An 18977-nucleotide genomic window follows, 5' to 3' on the forward strand; every position below is an offset into this window, starting at 1 on the left:
TAGTTTGAATTTGAATTTTTTAATTTGATTGGTTGCTCCGTTTGAGCGGGAGAATTGTTTAACTGTCAATCCTGTCTTGGGCGGGGGAAAAAAGTTTAAATACAGGAACCCAAGCGCTGCTTGCAGTTCGCGCCTGAATATGCTTGGAGACAATGTTATTGCTGAACCAGTTAACCCTCGAGCATCTGAAGCTCGATTATTTCACTTTTACTCAGGAACTTTACATATGCTGCAACGTCCTGCCTGTCGGCGACTACTTCAGCTTCAACCACAACAACACAAGAGCACACAACAGATTTAAACTTAATGTTAACCGCTCCAAACTTGACTGTAAAAAATATGACTTCAGTAACCGAGTTGTCGAAGCGTGGAACTCATTACTATATAGTGTCATCCCCAAACCCCCAACAATTTACCCTTAGATTATCTATGGTTGACCTATCCCAATTCCTAAGAGTACAAGTGCACTAGAGTACAAGTGCACTAGAGTGCCTTCCGTCCCCTGTCCTATTGCTCTCCTATATCTCCTATACCTTTCTTCTATTCCTATATCTCTTCTTCTATTCTTTCATTGATATGTTCTACTACTATATCTTCTTTTCTATTCTTTCTTAGATATATTTTACTATGAGTATCTCCTCTATAACCTTCATCATGTATTTTACTATGTGTATATATATACCCACTAAAACCCTCATTGTGTATTGGACAAAATAAAATAAATAAATAAATGTGTGCTCTCACGCATGTGTGAGTGCCACACACATGATTTAATGTCTGGGGAGGGTGAAAACGGCCTCGACCATCCTGAAGAAGCCCTCTGAAAGCCAGAAACGGCCCATTTCTTGTCTTCCGGTGGGCCTGGTAGGCCCGTTTTCACCCTCCCCAGGCTCCAAAGGCTTCTCCTGCCTCTGGAGGCCGAAAATGTCTCCCCAGAGCCTCCACGCCAGCTGAAAACCAACTTGCTGGCACGCACATGTGTGCTGGAGCTTATCTAGGGCAACAGCTCACGTGCCGGCAGATATGGCTCCGCGCACCACCTGTGGCATGTGTGCCATAGGTTTGCCATCCCTGCTATAGGGCTTAAAAAATGGGGATGAGAGAAAGACATAAGAATGCATTCATTTGACAGATAGATAGGTCAAGGATGTTTCACACTACACTTTATAAGCAAATTCTTCTCCTTCTGAGAAGAATGCTGTATTCTTGGCCCTTTGTCAATCTCTTGGCCCTTTGCCAATTTAGCAGCTTCCCCCAATGGATAGCTATAATTCCTGAATCCCAGTGGGAACACCAGGAGTTTTTTGTCTTCACTTATCTAGAACACAGGGGTTTTTTTTCCCCTTGCTGAAGGCCAAACTATCTGCAATAGTCTCTTGGCTGCAAAGATTGCCGTGGGAGTAAGGGGGCTGGAATGAAGTCACATGCATTGCAAACTTAGTTGGGGTTTGTAACCAATGCTTATGGCTTAGCTTGATAGTTGAATCCCAGACAATTGCGAATTATTTCAGAAGCCCTAACGAAGCAGAACCTGTATGAATCCAGTTAAATATGTTTATCTTCCAAGCATTAAATATCCATGATCAGGATAAAATTGTTAAATGCAAAGAAGAGAGGATTAAAACCACTAGCGGACCTGGTAATTCCCTTCCCTATTCCTTACAACCTGGATCAAAGGACCTTGGATCATATATCACCTACCCTTATCATCTAGCCAAAAAGTCTCTATTCCAATTATCTGCAGTTGTCTAAGATTTCAGTCAAAGGAACTGGATTAGAAAAGAGGTGGAAAGCACCTTGGTGGTCAACCAGTTCCATCCTCTGTTCAAGCAGGAGACCTTGTACCATTTATGTTTATTTATTTGTTGTTTGTTTTGTCAAGTACATATTGGTGGCATACAGAAATAGAATAATACAGTATTTATATACATGATACTAGTAAAAGAGAAACATTAGGACAGGGGATGGAAGGCACGCTGGTGCACTTATGCACGCCCCTTACTGACCTCTTAGGAATTGGGTGAGGTCAACAGTGGATAGTATAAGGGTAAAGTTTTAGGGGTTAAGTGATGATGATACTACAGAGTCCAGTAGTGAGTTCCATGTATCAATTATTCGGTTACTAAAGTCGTATTTCCTCCAGTCAAGTTTAGAGCAGTTTACTTTAAGTTTGCATCTGTTGCGTGCTCGAGTGTTGTTGTGGTTGAAGCTAAAGTAGTCGTTGACAGGAAGGGCATTGTAGCAGATGATTTTATGGGCTATGCTTAGGTCGTGTATAAGGTGATGTAGTTCTAAGTTTTCTAAACCTAGGATTGTAAGTCTAGTTGCGTAGGTTATACTGTTGCGAGTGGAGGAGTGCAGGGTTCTTCTAGTAAAGTATCCCTGGACGTTTTCTAGAGTGTTTATGTCCGAAATGCGGTGTGGGTTCCAGACAGATGAGCTATGTTCAAAGATTGGTCTGGCGAAAGTTTTGTATGCTCTGGTTAGTAGTGTGAGATTGCTGGAGCAGAAGCTATGTAGGATTAGGTTAACAACTCTTGAAGCCTTTTTGACACAAAAATGTGAGACAAGTAGTTGTCAGTCTCTTAAAAACCTCCAGTGATGAAGCACCTACAACTTCTGATGGCAAGCTGTTCCACTGGTTAACTGTTCTCCTCCCTGTTAAGAAGTTTCTCCTTAATTCTAGGTTGTTTCTCTCCTTGATTAATTTCCACCCATTGTTTCTTGTCTTGCCTTCTGTTGTTTTGAAAAATAAGTTGACCTCCCTCCTCTTTAGGGCAGCCTCACATTGCTTATCCTTTGATGTCTGGAGAAAGGACCAGAACCGAATCTAGGTCCAAAGCATTGGTTTTATCACTGATCCCCACTTCAGTTTAATTCAATAAAGGAAACCTTAACTAGCAACTCTACCCAAAGTTGCAAAACAATTTTCATTAGGCAAGAGGTCTTGTCCCTAGCTCCCACCCTAGGGAATTGCCAAGACAAAAATGATCAGTTCTGATTGATTACAGTACTGTATTCTGGAATCTTAGAACAATCTTTTAAAGAGACATTCCAGGGATTAAATACATTTCTGTTACAAAGCGTCTGTTACTCTTGTTTCCTAAGAATGCATAGGTGTGGTTTAGTTTTCCATTCCCTTCCTAGGCTAGTCTGACTCAGGCTCAGCCAAACAAGCCAAGGTCAATCCGAGAACTCCTTACAAAATATGCATTCCTTAAAACCCTGCAGAAATCATTGCAGTGGAATTTTGAGGAGGATCACTCACTAGCACCCATTTCTTCCATCATCTGCATTAATCTATAACACAAAATTGAAGCAGGTGGGTGGGTCTCAATGGGGAAATATGGATAATCTTTCCATCTGCTGGCAGTTCTTTTCTGTTGGATTGAGAACTTTGGCTTTTAGGTTGGTTAAAGATACACTACAGTTTTTTTTTTTACAAATAATCTTTTTCAGGAAATCCTAAAAATATATTTGGGAGTTTTTAAAATTTGATACTTAGAAAAGAAGTTGGGGGAACTGAAAGTTGGTCAGTTTATGAAATCAGAAGTCTTTTTGCTTCAATTTTTCAATATGCTTTTGAGTATCAGGTGATAGAGATGAACTATAAACGTAGCTTCTGCTCTGGAAATCTCACACTACTTACCAGAGCTTACAAAACTTTCGCCAGACCCATCCTTGAATACAGCTCATCTGTTTGGAACCCATATCGCATCTCAGACATTAACACCCTTGAAAAGGAAAGGTGGGACGTGATCGAAACATTTAAATATGTTAAAGGGTTAAATAAGGTTCAGGAGGGAAGTGTTTTTAATAGGAAAGTGAACACAAGAACAAGGGGACACAATCTGAAGTTAGTTGGCGGAAAGATCAGAAGCAACATGAGAAAATATTATTTTATTGAAAGAGTAGTAGATCCTTGGAACAAACTTCCAGCAGACATGGTTGGTAAATCCACAGTAACTGAATTTAAACATGCCTGGGATAAACATATATTCATTGTAAGATAAAATACAGGAAATAGTATAAGGGCAGACTAGATGGACCATGAGGTCTTTTTCTGCCGTCAGTCTTCTATGTTTCTATGTTTAAAATGTTCAAAGATACTTCACAAGAAGAGCCCTTCATTCCTCCACTCGAAACAGAATAACCCTGCGAAACTAGACTTACAATCCTGGGTCTTGAAAGCTTAGAACTACGATGCCTTAAACATGATCTAAGTATTGCCCACAAGATCATATGCTGCAATGTCCTGCCTGTCAAAGACTACTTCAGCTTCAACCGCAACAACACAAGAGCACACAACAGATTCAAGCTTAATATTAACCGCTCCAAACTTGACTGTAAAAAATATGACTTTAGTAATTGGGTTGTTGAAGCGTGGAACTCATTACCGGACTCTGTAGTATCATCCCCTAACCCCCATCATTTTTCTCTAAGACTATCCACGGTTGACCTCTCCAGATTACTAAGAGGTCAGTAAGGAGCGTGCATAAGTGCACTAGAGTGCCTTCCGTCCCCTGTCCTATATTCTCTCCTATATCTCGTATTTCTTCTCTACTATATCCTCTATAACCTTCATTGTGTATTATTGTGTATTGGACTGAATGAATGAATGAATGAATGAATGAATGAATGAATGAATGAATGAATGATTGATTGATTGTTGGAGCCTATGATGGCAAAAGCGAAAAGAGACTAAAAGCACCTTTTCCAACTCGTGATTTTGATGAAAAGGAATAAGTCTTCATGAGCTGCTGTGCATTGTATATATCTGTTGAAATGAGCTGCAACTCACAAAATCTTTCAGTAGATTTGTTTTAAAAGGTGTTTCCAGACTCTCCCTGTATATTTTACAAGGGAATTAGTAGCACCCATTTCCCAAGTTTACACTGAATGCTCATATGGGCTCTTGAAAACTCATTGTGAGTTAAGAAACATGGGTCAGGGTCATCCCCAAAATAACAAAGAACATCAGTTTAATTCTAAGGGTCTTAAATGAGTCAAATAGCATAGTGCAGTGTTTCCCAACCCTGGCCACTTGAAGATATTTGGATTTCAGCTCCCAGAATTCCCCAGCCACCTGGCTGGGGAATTCTGGGAGTTGAAGTCCAGATATCTTCAAGTGGCCAAGGTTGGGAAACACTGGCATAGTGATGCAAAGCAGGTATAAAACAGAAGTAGAATGCCCTATTTTTACTCTAATCAGGCCACGACAATTGTTATTTTTAAGAATTGTGTCTTTTTCATTTCCAAACAATGACATATAAAACATAGATTTGGGGAAAACCATGCAATCTTTTTTTGTAAAATCTTTCCTTTCATTTTGATTGTCTGTATGTGTATGAGAAAGAAGTAGGAGTATCAAATGAGAAGTGCAGAAATGCAGATAATCAATAGAGGGAAATAAAGAGAAATGGAAATTCTCTCTCTCTTTTAGTTCAGATCTAGGTAGCTTTGAAAAACTGGTGTGCACCCAGCCCAATCCGGATCTAGGAAGCGGTCTTTGAAACCATTCCTAACAAATGAATAACAATGTACATGTCATATTTTCTAAAAACCAGCTCCTAGCTCGTTGTACAATCTTTGATGTGAATGGGGACCAAGCTGAGCAGCAATAAATATCAATTTTCTGGATGTTTCATTGTTTTTTATTGTTTAATTGTTTTATAATTTCAGAATTATAAGCCACCCAGAGTAACTTGGTTGAGTTTGGGAGTGTATAGAAATTGAATGAATAATTAAACAGAAACACCAGACTTCTGCCTTTGCAGAATATAATAACTCTGCTTCTGCAAGGCTCTGTAAAACTACCAGGAGTAGATTCTAAACAAAAATCCCCCCACAAAAAATATGCATAAGAATTATCTTTTCGGGTTTTGCCCGCCATAGGTTTATTGCAATCCAGGTTTTATCTCTATTCTCCCGGAAGAGACCTGGCAAATCCCTTCTCTTGCAGGTTGTTCTGGTTTTGGCACAGCGGTCAGTCAAAGCCACTCCTTAAAGCAGGGGGCGGCAACCTTGAACACTCAAATGTCCTAACTGGAATGCGCGCACACACACACTGTTCAATTCTGGAGCCAACTGGAAGTCCAGTTCCCCCACCATTGTCTCTCCTCCTAGTGCTGGTGTCCTTTATTTATTTATTTATTTATTATTTATTACTTGGATTTGTATGCCGCCCCTCTCCGAAGACTCGGGGCGGCTCACAACATGTAAAAAGACAAATCGTAAGTAATCAACAATTTAAAATTTTAAAGATTTAAAAAACCCCACAAACTAACAGACTCACACACAAGCATACCATATATAAATTCAACGTGCCCAGGGGGGGGGATGTTTCAATTCCCCCATGCCTGACGGCAAAGGTGGGTTTTAAGAAGTTTGCGGAAGGCAGGAAGAGTAGGGGCAGTTCTAATCTCCGGGGGGAGTTGGACAGGTGTGATTGGAGTTTGTCTTTCTCTACATGGGGCTACCTCTGAAAAGTGCTCGGAAACTACAAATCGAATAGAATTTTATTGGCCAAGTGTGATTGGACACACAAGGAATTTGTCTTGGTGCAGATGCTCTCAATGTACATAACAGAAAAAGATACATTTGTCAAGAATCATGTGGTACAACACTTAATGATTATCATAGGGGTCAAATAAGCAATGAAGAAACAATCAATATTAATAAAAATCTTAGGATACAAGCAACAAGTTACAGTCATACAGTCCTAAGTGGGAGGAAAAGGATGATGGGAATGATGAGAAAAACTAGTAGAAAATTTAGTAAAAAGTCTGACAGTGTTGAGGGAATTATTTGTTTAGTAGAGTGATGGCGTTTGGGAAAAAAATTGTTCTTGTATCTAGTTGTCTTGATGTGTAGTGCTCTGTAGCGACATTTTGAGGGTAGGAGTTGAAACAGTTTATGTCCAGGATGCAAGGGGTCAGTAAATATTTTCCCCGCCCTCTTTTTGACGTCTGCAGTATACAGGTCCTCAATGGAATGCAGGTTGGCAGCAATTGTTTTTTCTGCAGTTCTGATTATCTTCTGAAGTCTGTGTCAGTCTTGTTGGGTTGCAGAACCAAACCAGACAGTTAAAGAGGTGCAGATGACAGACTCAATGATTCCTCTGTAGAACTGTATCAGCAGCTTCTTGGGCAGTTTGAGCTTCCTGAGCTGGCGCAGAAAGAACATTCTTTGTTGTGCTTTTTTGATGATGTTTTTGATGTTAGGTAACCATTTTAGGTCTTGAGATATGATAGAACCTAGAAATTTGAAGGTCTCTACTGTTGATACTGGTGGAAGGGTGGAAGAAAGGGTTTGCGCAGAATGCAGCCGCGTGAAGTATGGCCGTATTTCTTCAGCACTCTGCGGACTGCACTGGCTGCCAATTGGTTTCCGGACCTGATTCAAAGTGTTGGTTATGACCTATAACCCCCTAAATGGCATTAGACCAGCAGGACCGGCTTCTGCCGCATGAATCCCAGCATCCGGTCAGGTCACAAAGAGTCGGCTTTCTCCAGGTCCCGTCAACTAGACAATGTCATGTGGCGGGTCCTAGGGGAAGAGCCTTCTCTGTGGGGGGGCCGGCTCCCCCCAAGAGAATCGTACTGCCCCCACTCTCCTTGCCTTTCGTAAGAATATGAAAACTTATTTATGCCGCCAGGCTTGGGGTCAGTAGACCCCAGCCTCTGGCTATTGAACATGTAGGATGTTTGCAGTGTGCATTTGAAAGAATGATTTTTAAATGTTTAACTTTTTTTAGACTATTTTAAACTAATGATTTATATTAATTGGATTTAGATATATTTTATATATTGTGTTTTTTATTGATATGTTGTGAGCCGCCCCGAGTCTACAGAGAGGGGCGGCATGCAAGTCAAATAAATAAGTAAGTAAGTACCAGTAAGTAAGTAAGTAAGTAAGTAAGTAAGTAAGTAAGTAAGTAAGTAAGTAAGTAAGTAAGTAAGTAAGTAAGTAAAGCAACTAACTAACTAACTAACTAACTAACTAACTAACTAACTAACTAAATGTACTCTCAGTGTACATGGAAGAGGGGGTACGTTTGTCAGGAATCATGGGGTGCAGCACTTGATGATTGTCATGGGGGTCAAATGAGGAATCAGGAAACAAACAATATTAATAAAAATTTATATCACCCACTTCCTCCCACTTATGACGGTATGACTGTAACATGTTGCTTGTATTCTTAAGATTCTTATTAATATTGTTTCCTGATTGCTTATTTGATCCCTATGACAATCATTAAGTGCTGTACATAATTCTTGACAAATGTACCTTTTCTTTTATGTACGCTGAGAGCATATGCACCAAGACAAATTCCTTGTGCGTCCAATCCCACTTGGCCAATAAAGAATTCTATTCTATTCTATTCTTTTTCCTCTACCTATCCTAATCAAAAGCCCCATCAATTTTGGAGCTGACCAGTGACAGGGAGCATCAGCAGAGGGATCAAAGAGCCACATGCAGCTCCAGACCCCTGCCTTAAAGCTACACAGAAGTGAAGCTGTTCATCCACACACCTTATAAACTCAAAAAAGAAGAGTTATCCATTTAACCAAAGGGTGATTTAAAAGCTTATATCTATCCATCCATGCATCCACCCACCCACCTGTCTCTCTTTTTCTCTGTGTTGCTATGTGAGATGGGAAGGAAACATAAACCTATTAGTGAATGCATGAATCAGGTCCCACAGAGTTGGCCTTCACCAGGTCCCGTCAACTAAACAATATTGTTTGGCATGTCCTAGGGGAAGAGCCTTCTCTGTGGGGGCCCCAGCCCTCTGGAATCAACTTCCCGGAAAGATTTGCACCGCTCCCACCCTCCTTGCCTTTTATAAGAACTTGAAAACACACCTATGTCGACAGACTTGAGGTCACTAGACCCCAGCCTCTGCCCAGTAAATGTATTGAATGTGACAGTATGGATGTGATTGTTCGTTTTAAAGTGACTAGTTTTTAAGACTAGTTTTTAGCCGCCCCGAGTCCGCAGAGAGGGGCGGCATACAAATCTAAATAATAAATAAATAAATAAATAAATAAATAAGACACATTTTAAAGTAATTATTGTATTAATTGGCTTAGAAACATAGAAACATAAAAGATTTGACCGCAGAAAAAGACCTCATGGTCCATCTAGTCTGTCCTTACACTTTATTTATTTATTTATTTATTTGTTTGTTTGTTTGTTTATTTATTTATTTATTTGTCAAACAAGTATAGTATTAGAGTACATATTAGCATAACATAAGTAGAACGTAATAGAAAGGATAAGAAGACAGTAGGACAGGGACATTAGGTACATAAGTGCACTTATGCACGCCCCTTATACTATTTCTTGTATTTTATCTTAGAATGGATATATGTTTATCCCAGGCATGTTTAAATTCAGTTACTGTGAAATTCAGTTAGTTACTGTTACTGTGGATTTAGGAATGTTTTATATTCTATCTTTTTATCGGAATGTTATGAGCTGCCCCGAGTCCACGAAGAGGGGCAGCATATAAGTCCAATTAATAAATAAATAAACTGTACATATTTTTTTATTTATTGGATTTGTATGCCGCCCCTCTCCGGAGACTCTGTAACATCTTGCTTCTAGCCCGCTGTGGAATAGTGTTTTATTTGAAGATATGGGCAGCTTAAAAGATTAACAGAGATCTGATCTTCCCCCATCAGAAATCCCAAAGGGCTGTTGCAGAGCTGTGCACAGCATCTAAGGGGAAAAGATATTTACCGGTAAGTGTCAAGGTAGCCCTTGTCAACAACTCCTTAAGCCAAGTACCTGAAACACCATTTTGCCTTCAGATCCAAAACGCTGCAGAGCTCCAGAGTCAAACACAGCGAGAGCAGGTCTATTGTCAACTGAACAAAGAGATGATTGTGCAACCCAGAGTGACTGATTTAAACGATTTAAGGAATTGTTCTGTATGCTCAAGAGTTTTTAGTAGTATAATTGGAAAAAAAGGCTACAAACAAAAACAGGATTTATTGGGTTGTGTTTTCCAATTAGCAGGAAGAGAGCTATCACTGAACCTGTGCAATGGTGCGCACAATCTTGGGGGGGGGGGGCAGAGGGACACATTAGCTGCATCCCAGAAAGTTGATACAACCCCCCCCTTACAACGAATTAAACAGAATGTAACCAATTATGTGCAGTTCATATGGTCGTCATTCTTCTCTTTGCAGATTTCACTTTTGTGTTTTTACATCCGATAGAACAGTGTTTCCCAACCATGGCAACTTGAAGATATCTGGACTTCAACTCCCAGAATTCCCCAGCCAGCGAATGCTGGCTGGGGAATTCTGGGAGTTGAAGTCCAGATATCTTCAAGTTGCCAAGGTTGGGAAACACTACGATAGAAGCTTTTGGTGGTACATATTAAGAGTCCTGAAAGCCTCAACCAAGATGCTTGGAGACTAAGGTTGTGCATCAGATGACACAGCTTGGTAAAGACATGGATGCATCTTGATGACTGGGAAACGTTGTCCTGAAAGACGTAGAGATCCTTCGCCCTTGACCTTTGGAACATGGCATGGATCAAGCCGAGAAAGTTGGCAGAGTCCCCGAGGACAAAAGATGATTAAAAGCAAGAAGGGACTGTGAGCTTGCTGTAGGTAAAATTATCTCGGAGCATTACAATACAAGACTGTCTTGTATTACCTTGACGTAACAGTCTGGTTTTGTAGACAAAAAAGTGTATATAGCTTCTCATAGGTTTCGCTGATGTAATTCTCTAGGTTTTATTATTATTATTATTATTATTATTATTATTATTATTATTATTATTATTATTAATTAGATTTGTATGCCGCCCCTCTCCGAAGACTCCGGGCGGCTCTCAACAGCAATAAAAAACAGTATAATAATGAAACAAATCTAATAATAAAATTACATAAAACCCCCCATATAGGTTTTACTAAGGTTTTACTTAGTCACTCTAGGTTTTACTAAGGTGGTACAGGTCTAGCTTTTACTAAGGTGGTATAGGTTTTACTAAGGTTTTACTTACTCACTCTAGGTTTTACTAAGGTGATACAGGTCTAGGTTTTACTTAGATGGTACAGGTCTAGCTTTTACTATGGTGGTATAGGTTTTACTAAGGTTTTACTAAGATGGTTTTACTAAGGTCTAGGTTTTACTAAGGAGGTACAGGTCTAGCTTTTACTAAGGTGGTATAGGTTTTACTAAGGTTTTGCTAAGGTGATATAGGTTTTACTAAGGTTTTACTTAGTTGCTTTTACTAAGGAGGTACAGGTCTAGCTTTTACTAAGGTGGTGTAGGTTTTACTAAGGTTTTACTTAGTCACTCTAGCTTTTACTAAGATGGTACAGGCCTGCAGTCTACTCTCACCCACCCCCTTCGGAAGCCGGTAACCAACCATCCCCTTTATGGCAGTTCCCAATATCCGCAGGCTCGAAGCTCTCGCTCGCATACACCTGATGCAGGTGTTCCCTTATCCCGGCATCGTGGAGCCGTTCCCGTCCGGGTGCCCAACTCAGGAGGCGCGTGGACTTCTTTGCAACCCCCCCCCCACACGTTATTCTCTCCCGATCTTAAAACCCGGAGAGAAGCGCAATCTGCAATGCAGCAACGTTTAGAGGGGGGGGGGGGGCGGCACGTCGATGTTTTGCCGGGAGATTTACTGGGGGGTTCTTTTCTCGGCACGCGCCCAAGACCAGGTGTGTGTGTGTGTGTGTGTTTAAAGAGGGCCCCGTTTTTGCAAACATCCCTGTCGAGGGGGGTTGGCGGTAGAGGGAAGCAGGACATCTCGGATGCCCAGGTGAACCAACCTGTAGGCAGAGGTATCGACCGGGGCAGAAGCGGCGCGGCTATGCACGCCGACTGAACGCGGGTTAAGTGGGGCGGCGGGTGGGGGGGGGGCGGGTTTTGCGGACGGGCGTGTCCTTCGCAGGGCTGCGAAAGTGCGGGGCGCGCGAGACGAAAGCGCAACAAGCCGCCTCTCTCTCTTTCATTCCCCCCTCCTCTCTCTCGCCAATGCAAAGTCTGCCGGCTCGGTTGGGGGGGGGGGCGGGATGACAGCAGCAGCGAGCAGCTGGAGCCCCTCCTCCTCTGAGCTCCCCCGGCCGGGGTGGGCTCGAGACGCGCTCCGCCCCCTGCAGCCAATTGCGCCCCGCGCGGACGCCTCGCCTGGGGCTGAGTCAGCGGCGGAGGAATGCGAGGCGCGCCCCCCCCACACACGCACACGCACCCGCTGCTCCTCGGGGAGGGGGCGTTGCACCTCCGCTGCCGAGGCCATGACGTCATGGGCTATGCTAATGACTAGCATGTGAGGCGCGGGGGGCTCCGCGGCTCACTTGCGCCGGAGAGAGAGCGCGGGAGAGACGCGGCTCCCGACGGCGCGCCCGGACGCAGCGCTCGTTTGCTTCGCCCGCCGCCTGAGGGGGACGGGTGGGGGTCGCCTTCGCTGGTGCGCGGGCGCTCGCCATGGCCCTGCCCGGGCACCGCCAGGCGCCACCGCCGCCTCCTCCTCCGCCGCCGCCGCCTCCCTCGCCGGCTCCTCTCCCGCCTCTCCTTCAGTAAAAGGTTCAGCCCGAGCCGGCAAAGAAGAAAGACGGACGGACGGCAGCCAGGTGGGCGCTCCGCATAGCGGGAGGGAGGGCGAGCCGGCGGGAGGGCGCCCTTTGGCTCTGCGGCGTCCTGACTTGCGTCCGTCAATCAAGGAGTTCTCTTCCCCCCCCCACCGGGCACGAAGGGGGGGGGATTCCCAGCACGGGGGACGCCAGACTGTCGCGGGGCTCGAAGGACGCAGTGGAGGGGGGGGCGCGGCTGGCAGGCGGAGAGGAGCTTGGCGGGTGTCTGTGGAGTGGAGAGCCCGCCCGGGTGAGGGACGTTTGGCTGGGACAGGGAGTCCCGGGCTCGTAAGTTTATTCTGAACCGGTGCTTTTGTCGTTCTTGTACACAAGGGGAGAGGGGGAGGCTGTGTGAAAGCGAAGGTGGTTGCTTCTCTTTGTGACACCCTGAAAGTTTCTGGGCGGGTGATTTGGGGGATGATTGGGGCTACTACCCCTTGTGGAATAAGGGGTCTCCAGCCTTGGCAACTTTAAGCCTGAAGGACTGCAACTCCCAGAATCCCCCAGGCAGAACAGGGGTCTCCGACCATGGCCACTTTAAGCCTGGCGGACTTCAACTCCCAGAATCCCTTTTGCAGCACTTGGGGGATGATGGGGCTACAACCCCTTCTAGAACAGGGGTCTTTCACCTTGGCCACTTTAAGCCTGGCGGACTTCAACTCCCAGAATCATCCAGCCAGAACAGGACTCTCCAACCGTGCCCACTTTAAGCCTGGCGGACTTCAACTCCCAGAATCCCCCAGCCAGAACAGGGGTCTCCAACCGTGGCCACTTTAAGCCTGGCGGACTTCAACTCCCAGAATCCTCCAGCCAGAACAGGACTCTCCAACCGTGGCCACTTTAAGCCTGGCGGACTTCAACTCCCAGAATCCCCCAGCCAGAACAGGACTCTCCAACCGTGGCCACTTTAAGCCTGGCGGACTTCAACTCCCAGAATCCCCCAGCCAGAACAGGGGTCTCCAACCGTGGCCACTTTAAGCCTGGCGGACTTCAACTCCCAGAATCCTCCAGCCAGAACAGGACTCTCCAACCGTGGCCACTTTAAGCCTGGCGGACTTCAACTCCCAGAATCCCCCAGCCAGAATGGGGGGTGTCTTCAACCTTGGCCACTTAAACCTGGCGGACTTCAACTCCCAGAATCCCCCAGCCATAACAAGAATCTCCAATCTTGGCCACTTTAAGCCTGGCGGACTTAAACTCCCAGAATCCCCCAGCCAGAATAGGGGTGTCTTCAACCTTGGCCACTTAAGCCTGGCGGACTTCAACTCCCAGAATCCCAGCTTTTCTGGCTGGGGGATTCTGGGAGTTGAAGTCCGCCAGGCTTAAAGTTGCCAAGGTTGGATACTTCCCTGTTGGAGAAGGCATCTGGTTCTTTTGAAGACTCATCTACTTCGAACAGCATCAAAGCCCATTAAAGTGAAATGCTTTTCTGGGACTGTTGCTTTCTCTTCACCCATCTGTGCTTGGGAGAGGTACCACTCCCCCCCTCCCTTTTGCCCTTCTTGCTTAGTCCTCTCAAGCCCTACTCTCACCTTGGGACTCTCCAGAAGTGTCAAGGATTTCCAATAGCTGCCCTTAGTTAGCCGTGTTGCCATCTTGGCTGGGGTGATGGGAGTTGTAGTCCTGGAGCTTCTGAGCGACTGTTAGAAGCCTTTTTTCCATCAATTTGTGCAAACCCCTGGAAGAAACCTACCCTCAGTTGGAGATTTCCACCGCAGAGAGAAGGAGAGAGAGATGGACGCCACCTTGTGAAATAGGGGTGAATAAGAAGTGTGCGAATTGCATCTAGGACACTCCGTGGTGAGAGTGAAAAAGTGGGTGGGGGGAGAGCTGGTGTTCATCCCCTGTTTTTTTTAAAGGAGTATGAAAATGGTGACTTTCCCTTATTTATTTATTAATTTTATTAATTTGATTTTTATGACGCCCAACTCCCGAAAGACTTCCTTGGGTTTCCACCCCACCCGCCCCTCTGGGTTTCTGCTGAAGTGTGTGCTATGGTCTTGGGCAAAGAAGGGGGGGGGTGTTGTCTGAGAGTTTATTTTTGTCTCCTGCCTGCTGTTTGCTTGGAGTCTACATCCAGCGGGGGCTGGTGAATGACTGTGGTTGGATTCTGTAGTTGAAGCTGCAGCAGCCTTCTCTTCCTCAGCATAGAACCTGGGCTGGTTTGCATTAGCTATCTATAGCCGCAGTGTTAAGTTCTCTCTCTCTCTCCCCCACCACCCCCTTTTCTCCTTGTGTATGAATGATCAGTTGCAGTCCTCTCTCCCAGCCAGGTACATTCCTGTCTTGGGGGGGGGGGGGCGGCTGGGGGAGAAGTGCTTAGATTGTACAATAAGCAACAGGGAGCTCTGTCCTCACCCGCTGTGTGTAGCAGGGTGGGTGGGTGGTTGTTTTTTTAAATCTCTCTGATGTGAAGCCCACACTTCTCCATCACTCCCTCTGCTGCCTGTGTGTGGGCTGCATTTCTAGCGCCTCATTATCTCTCTGCTCATCTCTTCCTTTTGCCCCTAGAACCTGTTATGTCTTGGGAGAGGGTGGTCCTTTTAGCAGAAAGAAGGACACCAACCCCTGGCTGCCCCACTCACCGAGCCCCTCCCTAAGCCCACCCCTCTTGCTCTCGGGCGATTGTTGATCCCAAATTTCCCTTCTGTCGTATTAGGAAGTAAGCCGCGTTGTTTGTCATGCTGAATCATAGCTTGTTGCCTTTCAGAGTGTCTCATCTCACAGCGAAATTCTTCTTTTTCCCCCCTCCCTCTCTCTCTCTCTCCATCCCCTCCTCCTCTCCAGCAGTTGTGAAGGCTTCTATTTTCTACACTTCCCCTAGCAAGGAATGCTGTGACCCGTGCATGGTCCAGAAAGCTGCCCGAGGAAGGAGAGCCAACACCAGCCCTGGGCTAGAATAACCAGACTGGAAAAGAGCGAAAAGGGAGGGGGAAACACCCAAAAGAAAACAACTACGTTAACCCATATCCTCTCTCGACATCTTCATACATTGCTGTGCCTTGTTGAGAAATAAACAGCTGTACAAGTCCACACACAGACCACGCAGTGTGTCTGTTTTTTCCTTGCCACCATGTGTCATCATCCTTGGCAGAATTAAGAAGCAGCCAGTGGCCTTTTGGACGGTCGAGGAAGAAGAAGAGTTAAGCAAACCTCTGGAATCCCTCTCCAAACATCTGTCCTATTTCTGTAGTTAACAACGTTGTAAAATAGAGGTTTTTTTAAAAAAAAGGCGTGGGTGGGAAGAGAAAAAAAAGGAACTTCTAGGGGATTCTCCTACTTTTTTTCCCCCCTTGCAAAAATATATCTATATATCAGGGAGTGCCCCACACAGATATATTTTTTTCCTGTTCTCGATATTGCACGCCGAGATTCACTTGCACCAACCATGATGTTTCGAGACCAGGTTGGAGTATTGGCAGGTTGGTTCAAAGGCTGGAACGAGTGCGAGCAGACAGTCGCTTTGCTTTCCTTACTGAAGAGAGTGACCCGGAGCCAGGCCCGTTTCCTTCAGCTCTGCCTTGAGCACTCCCTGGCCGATTGCACAGAACTGCACGTTCTGGAAAACGAAGCCAACAGCCCTGGTGAGTCCACCTCCTCTTTCTCCTCCCCTCCCTTTTGGTGCATCCAGACCATTTTGGATGCCACATTGTTCTCCGATGTACATGAGGATGCATATTTGAAAGGTGGTGGGTTTTTGAGGTTGCTGCATAGAAACCGCTCTTCCAAAAACCCACTCTGTTAACGGCAGCAACTGGGAGTAACTTCCTGATGATACTTTCCCCCTCTGCAACCTCATTCAGCGTAAGCTTTGCTGTAACTACGGGTAGCATGAATGGTTGTAAATACCGTTTTCCTCCCTCCCGTAAAACCTGCTGTCTAATAACTAAGTCAGGTCACGTAGAGTCTGGATTTCCTAGGCTTTTTTGGGGGAAATAGGATTTCCTCTGTTCTTCAGCAGCGTGCAAAAGCCTAATGCTACCTTGTGAAGGATGTTGAGTAGTTCTTGCCTTTGCTCCTCGGAGGGTGTGCATAGGTGCTTGTGTGTGTGTGTGTTTATATGACTTGCGTCAATTTTAGCAATCTGGGAAAGCTCATTCTTTCATAAGAACTTGTGACTGATGGGTTTTTCAGCAAAAAACTTCTCGTGGTTCTTTGTGGCTTTGCCAATAGGTTGAAATATTATTTTACTGTAGAAAATATATACAGTACGTGTTTAAATTGATACTTTAGAACGTGTTTATATTATTATTTCCCCTATGAGGAAGGGTTGCAAATCCATGATGTGCAGCAAAAAAGAATTAAGTGTTCATCTTGAATGTGTTAAAGAAGAGATGGAGGACATTGATTTTTACAAACAATTGTACTGGATCTACATTCATTCTCACTGCTTTCCCACGTGTAAAGAGTCTGGAAATTTGTAGCACCACCAGTGCTACAAATTGCTACTAAAGAGCAAGGGAAAAAGTCATTTTTCTCAACAGTGAAAAAAAGTTTTGACATCCATTTATAAAGTTTCTTTTTAAATTCTCTGGGGTGACCATGCAAAATCCTTGTGCAGATACTGACAAAAATTTAAAAGACATCACATTTTAATAATGTATTTTTATTTTTTCTTCGCATATATTATCCTAATAATTTTTATCAGTTCTATATATTTCCATGTTATTATCTCTTTATTGTGAACAGTGAAGAGTTAGCTTAAGAGAGAATAGTAATTATTGGCTAGTTCACATTTGTTTGGTACTGGCATAACTGATCGAGCTATTGTGATTTGAAAATGATAGTTTATAGTGAATTATGTGGTGCACTTCTAACTAGTTCTGCCACATTGTTTAAACTGGCTGAGCAAAGCACAAGCTGCACAACTACTTAGAACTTGTGATTTATGGCTAAGAGAAAGTTTGCATATATCCACTTAAACCTCCTTTTATATATGCGGTGTGATAGGCTAAACCAGAATTTTTCAACCCGTGGCAACTTAAGGTATGTGTGGACTTCAATTCCTAGCGTGCTGCCTGCAGAATTCTGGGACTCAAGTCCCCACTTATTTTTTTTCTTTAACAATAATTTAATTAAAGTTTACCAATGCAGAACAAAATTTTTTTTAAAAGCTATAGTAATGCAAATTAAAGGATAGGTTTTTGTAACTTGATTATTGATTGGGGATGGAATTTGGGAGGAAGAGGTTTTTTAAAAAAAAAATTAAAATATTAGAAAATGTGTTGATTTATCAAGATTGTTTATATCTGTCTAGAGCAGAAGTCCCCAAACTTGGCGACTTTAAGGCTTGTGGACTTCAACTCCCAGAATTCTCCATCCAGCATAGCTCCAGTAGCAGCTATAGTAGCAGCCACCAGCCAGCTACAGTAGAACCTCGACATACGAGCTGCTCTATATACGAGCATTTCGGGATGGGGGCCGGTGCGGCGGTGCCTTCGCCTCCTTCCGCGCCCCGCCCCCGCTCGGCAATCGGCCCGGCAAGACCTGCCTCTGACTCATCCTTCTTCCTGAGAGTTCCCTCGCGTACGGTTTGGGATGCCGGCTTTGGCGGTGTTTTCAGGACTTTTTGCCCCGCTTTTTCCCTACGCCTCTTCCCTTCTGAGATGTGGGCAGCGCCTCCGGGCAAACTTCTACAAGATTCTTGCAGTTAGCAGCGCTCTCCTCGCCTTCGCCTCCTTCCGCGCCCTGCCCCCGTTCAGCAATTGGCCCGGCGGCATTGCTGGCGTTCCAGGCGGGCCGCCCGGCATGAGCACCGGTTTCGTGCCTCTCAGGCCAGGCAGACAAGAGGTGCGGTGCTCCCACGGGGAAAGGAGAAGGCGGCGGCTCAAGCCCTTCCCCGTGCGCCCCTCCGGAGGAGCCTCTCTGGCGGTTGTCCGGGCGGGTGAAGGTGGCTGGGCCGCTGACAGGGACAGGCAGTGAGCGCTCAGAGGGGGCACAGCCCGGAGCGAGACTTGGCCTCCGCTGCGGCTGCTGCCCGTCTGCTTCTCTCTCCCTCCTTCCCTCTCTCTCCTGACATGCATGGCAAAGGTGCGGGGAGGATCGGGAGGCTCAAGCCTCCTTCGGTGGTGGCGGCCGGTTTCTTATTTTTGGGCTTGCACGCATTAATCGCTTTTCCATTGATTCCTATGGGAAACAATGTTTCGTCATACGAGCTTTTCGACTTACGAGCCTCCTTCCCAATTAAATTCGTAAGTCGAGGTTCTACTGTATAGGCTGGCTGGAGAATTCTGGGAGTTGAAGTCCACAAGCCTTAAAGTTGCCAAGTTTGAAGACCCTTGGTCTAGAGGGAGAGAGGAGTAATCTTTTAAAAGTCCACACATCTTAAAGTTGCCAAAAATTGAAAACCACTGGGCTAAACGAGAATGATAA

At 44.8% G+C, this 18977-nt stretch overlaps 1 protein-coding gene across 5 annotated transcripts in view; it reads left to right on the forward strand.

The window, feature by feature from the left end:
- Positions 1-12331: 12331 nt before the first annotated feature.
- The window catches only part of SAMD4A (sterile alpha motif domain containing 4A), a 185804-nt gene continuing 179158 nt past the window's right edge, over positions 12332-18977 (forward strand). For 2 of the 5 annotated variants that reach the window (XM_070749530.1, XM_070749568.1), the window contains exons 1-2: positions 12332-12605; positions 15396-16189. In XM_070749530.1, coding sequence (XP_070605631.1) covers positions 15994-16189 — 196 coding nt within the window. In that variant the 5' untranslated portion in view covers positions 12332-12605; positions 15396-15993. Of the gene's footprint in view, positions 12606-14340; positions 14365-14856; positions 14879-15392; positions 16190-18977 lie in introns of those variants that run through there. The other 3 variants (XM_070749541.1, XM_070749549.1, XM_070749558.1) reach the window with 3 other exon arrangements.

The sequence above is a fragment of the Erythrolamprus reginae genome, chromosome 1, assembly GCF_031021105.1.
Source record: "Erythrolamprus reginae isolate rEryReg1 chromosome 1, rEryReg1.hap1, whole genome shotgun sequence".
NCBI lineage: Eukaryota > Metazoa > Chordata > Lepidosauria > Squamata > Dipsadidae > Erythrolamprus > Erythrolamprus reginae.